Raw genomic sequence first — 7095 nt, forward strand, 5'->3', positions numbered from 1 at the left:
AGGTAAGATCCTCTGAGATAGTGACTCCCAAGAACTTGAATTTGCTCACCCTCTCCACCTCTGATCCCCCAATGATCACTGGATCGTACACCTCTGGTTTTCCCCTCCTAAAGTCCACAATCAGCTCCTTGGTTTTGGTGACACTGAGGGTGAGGTTGGTGTTGGTGCGCCATTCAGCTAAGTTTTCAACCTCCCTCCTGTACGCTGACTCATCACCCTTTTTTATACTACTCACTGCCATGGTATCGTCAGCAAATTTGTAGATGATGCTGTCATACTGAGCTACGCAGTTTCAGGTGCAAAGTGTATAGATCAGGGGGCTAAGAACACAGCCCTGTGGTGCTCTGGTACTGATGGAGATTGTGGAGGAGATGTTCTTACCAATCCTCACTGATTATGGTCTGGAGGTGAGGAAATCCAGATCCAATTACAAAGTGAGTTGTTGAGTCCCAGGTCTTGGAATTTGCTGATCAATTCTGAGGGGATGATGGTGTTAAATGCCTTTTTTAAAAAAAAACTTCCACTATCACCACCCATCTGCTCCATCTACAAAATGCACTGCAGCAATTTACGAAGGCTTTGGTGTTTTGTAACTACGCAGGAGGACCCCACTTAGTAATTCAGAGCAATCCCATTCTACCCCTTTCTTCTCTCACATGCCAAAGATGACAGGTGAATAACCCATTCGTTTACAAGTAAAATGTGAGAAAATAAAGAATTAAAGTATAAAATAAAGCAAAATAATTCATGTCATTGCCTGCACTTACCCTCTTCTGCAGAATGGGGAACCCATTCAAATGAATAGTGCTGCTTTTCTGCCAGCCCTCCCTTGAAGAAAGGTGCTGGCCACATGTACCTCTGCACCACCTCAGCAGATCAATGCTTCCCTGCTGGGCTCAAAGGAGAGTCCAGTGGTGGAATGGAAGGTCAGAGATGTGAGCCACAGATGTCTACTTGCCCATCCTGCAACTGATCATCAGCTCCATTTGGCTCTTTGGCTTCCAGTCCCCAATTCACAACTGTTCATCTCCATAACCTCTGAATTTTTAGCTCTGCAAGGACCATTTCTGCCTCAATTTTGCAACTTCAGCTTTATCCGATTATATTTTATCTTCTCCTCCAATTAAATAAAATTACTCTCTACCATATTTCAATGGATAATGATTACATTCTTTTGAATGCTCATCAAATGTGCATTTAATACATATCACTCTGAGGGAATTCCCTTAATTCATTTTTCACTCACTGGAGATAATCAATTTCCTCTTTGTGTTGCTGATGCGAGGTCAGGGGAGAGTCGCAATTCAAACATAAATTGTGACACTATTAGATTACGTTAAAAGCCCTGGTATCCGGCACCTATGGGTATTGGTAAATGTTGAATATGTGAATTTTCTGGTTGCTTGAGACTCACTTTTACTACGCCTAACTAATACACCAGCATAAAGAATAAATACTTTAAAAGACAAAGGACAGTGCAAAATGTGAATTAATTTGAAAAAAAATCAGTGCTGTAGTCCTCAACTATGCAAAGTTCACTTTAATCAGGTAATTCCCATAACTTTCAAAATTTAAATTCAAAACCCAGTTGCTCGTGCTGCAACAGTGTTGCACTAAGTGCTGCGTTAACTGTACTGTCATCATAATTAAGCTTCCCCCATCCCCAAGTTTACAGATAAAAGCATACTAATAAAGATAATGACTCTTGCTAGACTGTGATTAGGGAGACACTTTGGGAGAGCTGCTCCAGCAGCGAATGGCATCGGCTAGCTCTTCATTCTAGGCGGAGCCATTTTATTAAAACATCTGCTGTGGGCAGGCCATGACCGAGGGTGGTGAGGGGGTGGACTAGGCTGAATGTTTGTTCCCATTTACATCAAGGGTTTGTGTGTTGCTTCAGAGAACATTTATTTTTATACTTATAAACTTTAATTTAATTTTGTTATTTATTCTTATTCATTTAAACTTTTAAAAAATGTATTTATTTCATTTTTTTTGCAGGTCACTTGGGGTTGCTTGAATTCCATATAACGGGGATTTTACTGAATTATAATCAGTTCTGATCTTCACTCTCAGGCAAGACACATGCACTTTAAATAGTGAGCCACTAGAGAACAACAAAGAGTATAGTTATTGACTACTTTGAGCTTTCCCCACTGGTGCTCAGACTCTGGAACACAGATTGTGGCCGCAGACTGAAGTTTCCTTTAGGAATGCAGAACTCAGCTCTGACCTTCAACCTACCTTTCATTGCAGAGCCATTTATTTCGATATACTATTTTTTTTTAAACACGAAGGAGCTGAAAATCCCCATGATTGTGTGGTTGGTTGGGGATTGTTTTATCAGCAGAGATTAAGCAGAATGATCTTTACTGTCTGGAATTTTACAAGAATGAGAAGTAAAACCTCCACAATTCTCATGGGCTTGTGAGGATAGATGCACTGAGAATGTTTCTCTCTGGAACCCAGGGGTCACAATCTAAAAATAAGGGGTCAGGCATTGATGAAAAGGTTAATGAATCTTTGGAATTTGCTACCCGAGAGAGCTGCAAAAGCTTAGCTGATGGATGTACAGTATTAAAGAGAGAGAATTGATAGATGTTTGGGTATAAGGGGTATTAAGAGATGTAGGGTTAGTGAAGAAAGTGACACTGAGGTAAAGATCAACTATGAGATCAGAATCATAATTTATTGTCATGAATGTTATAAATTTTTTGTATTGCTGCAGCATCACAGGTGCAAGATTGCTATAAATTTCATTTGGGGAAAAAAAAGGGCACGGACACCACAGTTGGTGTGGTGGTTAGTGCAACACCTTTACAGAGCCAGCGATCAGGGTTCGAATCCCGTGCTATCTGTAAGGAGTTTGTTTGTTCTCCCCATCGCTGTGTGGGTTTTCTCTGGGGGCTCCGATTTCCTCCTACTGTTCAAAATTTGGGGGGTGGGGGGTGTAGATTAATTGGATGTAAATTGGGTGGCGGGGACTCGTGGGCTGAAATGGCTTTTTACCGTTCATTAAAAGAGAAAAGTGAGGTAGTGTCTATGATTCATTGTCCAATCAGAGATCTGATGGCAGATAGGAAGCTGTTTTTGTTTGGTGCTTGTCTTCAGGCTCCTGTACCTTGTTTCTGATTGTAGCAATGAGAAGAGGGCATGGCCTGGGTGGTGAGGGTCCCTGAGGATAGAGGGTGCTCTCTTGAGACACTGCCTCTTGTAGATGTCCTTAATGGAGTGATGCCCATGAATCTGCTGGCACTGTTCACAATTCTATGTAGCCTTTTCCTGACCTGTGCATTGGCACCTCCTTACCAGACAGTGATGTGACCAGTCAGAATGCTCTCCACCTGTAGAAATTTGCAAATCTTTGGTGACATGCCAAACCTCATTACAAAACATTGTTGCTGGTGAGCCTTCTTTATGTTTGCATTGACATGGTGACCCCAGGACAGATCTTCAGAGATGCTGACACCCACTTCCACTGTTGACCCCTCAAGAGATCTGGTTTGTGTTCACATCCTGAAGTCCACAATCAGTTCCTTAGTTTTGCTAACGACGAGTGCAACACTGTTATTGTAACACCTATCAACTAGCTGATCTACCTCACTCCTGTAAGCTTCCTCATTGCCATCTGTGACAATAGAATCATAGGCAAATTTGTGGATAGCACACACTTATGGGTGGGCTAAGCACACATCCATGTAGTGTACCTAAGTTGACTTGATGGGGAGACATTTCTGATTCGTACTGACTGTGGTCTTCTGATGAGTGAGTCAAGGATATAGTGGCAGAGGTGGGGTGCAGAGGCCCATGTTTCCTGCTTGCTGACCAGTACTGAGGGTATGATGGTGTTGAAAGCTGAGCTGTAGTGAATCGTACTGAATGGTGAAGCAGTTATGAGGCATCTACACCAGCCAAGATTGGAAGAAGCTGCAGAAAGCAATGAATAAAGCTCAGAAAGTACACAAACATCCTTCCCCTCCATGAACTCCATCAACATTTCCTGCTTCCAGAAACATACTGAATGACCAATCTTACCCCAGCCTGCTCTCCCCCTGTGAGGGAGAAAGTTCATGAATGTGAAATCATGCACCAACATGTTCAAAGAAAATTCCTTCCCCACAGCTGTCCTGCTCCTGAATGAATGCATGAATGTTCCATAGTAATGTCATGCTGTCTTGCTATGTATGAACAGGAAAACTACACACTATAATGTTCTTGTATTTCTACTTTTCACTGCAGCTTCTATATTTGTGAAGTTCTTTCCATACAGCTCCCTACAGCAGTGATGAAATTTCAGGCTTGGCACTGATTAACTTAACTGTAGTCATTACTCAAGGAACACATAGCTACAGGCATTAGAATCAACAGGTATTGGGACCTCGCAAATCCAACACCCAAAGAAGATGTGTTCACATTTGGGAGCAAGCTTTTCAGTTTGCTTGGTGCCACCAAAGAGACCACCTGCCACAGGATCATGGTCCACCAGCAGTTTATAGAACTCCAACAGAAGAACATAGGTAGGAATAGTTCAACTGAAATCTCAAGTTCACTTCATCATTCAGTAAGCTGGTGGATGACCAAACTTGGCTTTAACACTGTTGTTCTACTCTTTTCCCTTACCTTCTGACTCAATTAGAGGTTAAATGTTTGTCAGTCTCTACTTTCAATATATTTAATGACTCTGAGGTAATGAATTCCAAATGTTCACATCCCTCTCAGAGAAGATAGTCTCCCACGTCTCCATTATTCTGAAACTATGGCCCTTAGTTCAAGGTACGTATCTAGGATAAACATTCTCTCCGTGTTTCTACAAGACCACCTACATTCCTCTATACGCCAATGAGAGCAGGTCCATCCTGCGCAACATTTACTCAATCTCCCATTCATCCCACAATCAATCTACTGAACCTTCTCTGCACTGCATCGAAGGCAAGCATATCATTTTGTAAATACAGAGATTAAAACAGTACACAGTACTCCAGATCCAGTCTCATCAGTGCCCAGTGAATTTGCATCAAAACTTCTCTGCTTTTGAACTCCATAATCTTACAATTAAAGCACAGTCCACATGGTATAGGCCCCAATCGTCAAGGATAGTGATATATCCGCAGTCATCAAAAACATAATCTCCCTTGTCTGATCAGGCCTTGGAGGCATCCAGAAAATCCAAAAGATTCTAGATTATATCTAAACTGTAAATGTGCTTCAGTTAGTTTCACAAAAGAATGAGACAATAAGTAGTTCATTTATTAAAGCATTAGCAATATTGTACTTTCACAATACCTTAATATTATAGCTTTGGTGGGCATGACTTTATAGGCATATTGTCCTAAAAGAAATTACAGCACACCTTCCAGTATTGAGAGCAGAGTTGTATGATAAAAGCTTCTCTAGGTGGACTAGCTGTGTAACCGGTGTTACCTCCTTTGAGACTTCACCTCATTTGCTTTGGAGCACATTTCTCTTCTGTTGAAAAACTTTCATCTTATTGATGCATCTTCAGTTGTGCATTTCACCAATGGGCAAAGAAAATGTTACAGTTCTCCCCCTCTCCTAAATATAGCACCTGGTACTTTGTTACAGCTCTTGGAAGCAGGCGTTGTTCCATAGGGTCATTTTTTGGAGGTGGGTGTGGAAACTCCCATCTCCATGAGGTGAACCAAACAATCCATCAGTAGAGAGATTACATCCAACCATTCCTGATATGATTAGATGGGATATCCTACCCATGGCAGTGAACTCAGGCCAATATAATCACTGCAAAGCTGAGGTGTCTCTTAAACATGATAATGAACAGGTCGTGATTTCAACTTGGAAATAACCTGGCATACTGTGCATTTACAGTCACCTGGTTTTATACAATTCTGCTGCCACACATGTACCTGAATCTGGTAGAATGCGGAGATCTCCCTCTTTGTAATCCTCAAGTAGCTGGTACATATACAGAACAGGGTCCTTTTCATAGGTGATATAATACCAAGTAGTCATGACAGGTGCTCGAGCCAACACCATCCCTCGCCACTCATTCTTGGATCCATCATCCTTCTCGAACATGTGTTCAACTGCTTTGCCTACGATCAACTCTGCCAAATCACCATCCATAATTTTTGTTCGACCTGTTGGGAAAGCAACTAATGGAATCAAGTAATTCACTGCATAAATGTTCACTTGATCCACTCAACTTGAGCTGGTTCTTTATGGCAACGATCCTGTTAGCTGCATTCACTCTTTCTCCAAATTAAACATCCGTTCCAAGGAAAGGTCCTCAACCTGGTGTCTTTCTCCATATTTTCTGCCTGATAAAGCATTCCTAGCATTTTCTATTTATATTTCAGTTACAGTGCTCACTCAGGCAATCCTTCAAGGCTGGAAGTTGGATATTTAATGAAGATAATTGGGAGTTGAGATAGATCATTGTCATGATATGCCCATCCTGGACACAGCACACATCCCTGGCCTGGTGCTGCACGACTATGGCCATCTGGGAGAATATGAGGGGCAACAGAAACAGAGATAGACCCACAAGACCTTGGTTAAACTTGCTTATTGTTCACTTTCCACCCTTTACATGTGCCCCTTAATTCCCAGTAGCTGAATGTCTGCTGATCTCACACTTGACTACCCTCATTGATTGATCAATCATAACTTCCTAACGTGGATAATTCAGAACATTTACATTTACAGCTCTCTGAATAAAGAATCTCCTTGTTACCCCAGTCATTCTAGATACTCCAGTCAGAGTTGTATGTTCTCCTTACGACCATGAGTTTCCTTCAGGTGCTCAGTTTTCTCATATGTTCCAAGGATGTGAGTATTAGTAAATTAATTGGTCACTTTGGCACATTTGGCAGTGAGAGCTTGTGGGCCAGAAGGGCCTGTTACCAAGCTGTACCTGAATTAAGACCATGCGCTAATGTTTTTCTTGTCAGTAGGCTTCCATTCAAAGGGAATGACCTCACATATCCCCCATATCTACTCAACCTGGCCCCTTCTTGTCCATTTACTTAACCTCTCCACACCCCTTCTAGATTCTCAGAGCTCAAAGTTACTGGAGCACGACTGATTTCAACAGTATCACACTCAGTATGGGGCATT

At 41.8% G+C, this 7095-nt stretch overlaps 1 protein-coding gene across 8 annotated transcripts in view; it reads right to left on the reverse strand.

The window, feature by feature from the left end:
• LOC138758736 (spindlin-1-like) overlaps positions 1–7095 on the reverse strand; it is a 77903-nt gene that overhangs the window by 15724 nt on the left and 55084 nt on the right. For all 8 annotated transcript variants that reach the window (XM_069928072.1, XM_069928076.1, XM_069928075.1 and 5 more), the window contains one exon: positions 5883–6116. In XM_069928072.1, the coding sequence (XP_069784173.1) occupies positions 5883–6116 (234 nt within the window). The remainder of the gene's footprint in view (positions 1–5882; positions 6117–7095) is intronic.

The sequence above is a fragment of the Narcine bancroftii genome, chromosome 3 (assembly GCF_036971445.1).
Source record: "Narcine bancroftii isolate sNarBan1 chromosome 3, sNarBan1.hap1, whole genome shotgun sequence".
Classification (NCBI taxonomy): domain Eukaryota; kingdom Metazoa; phylum Chordata; class Chondrichthyes; order Torpediniformes; family Narcinidae; genus Narcine; species Narcine bancroftii.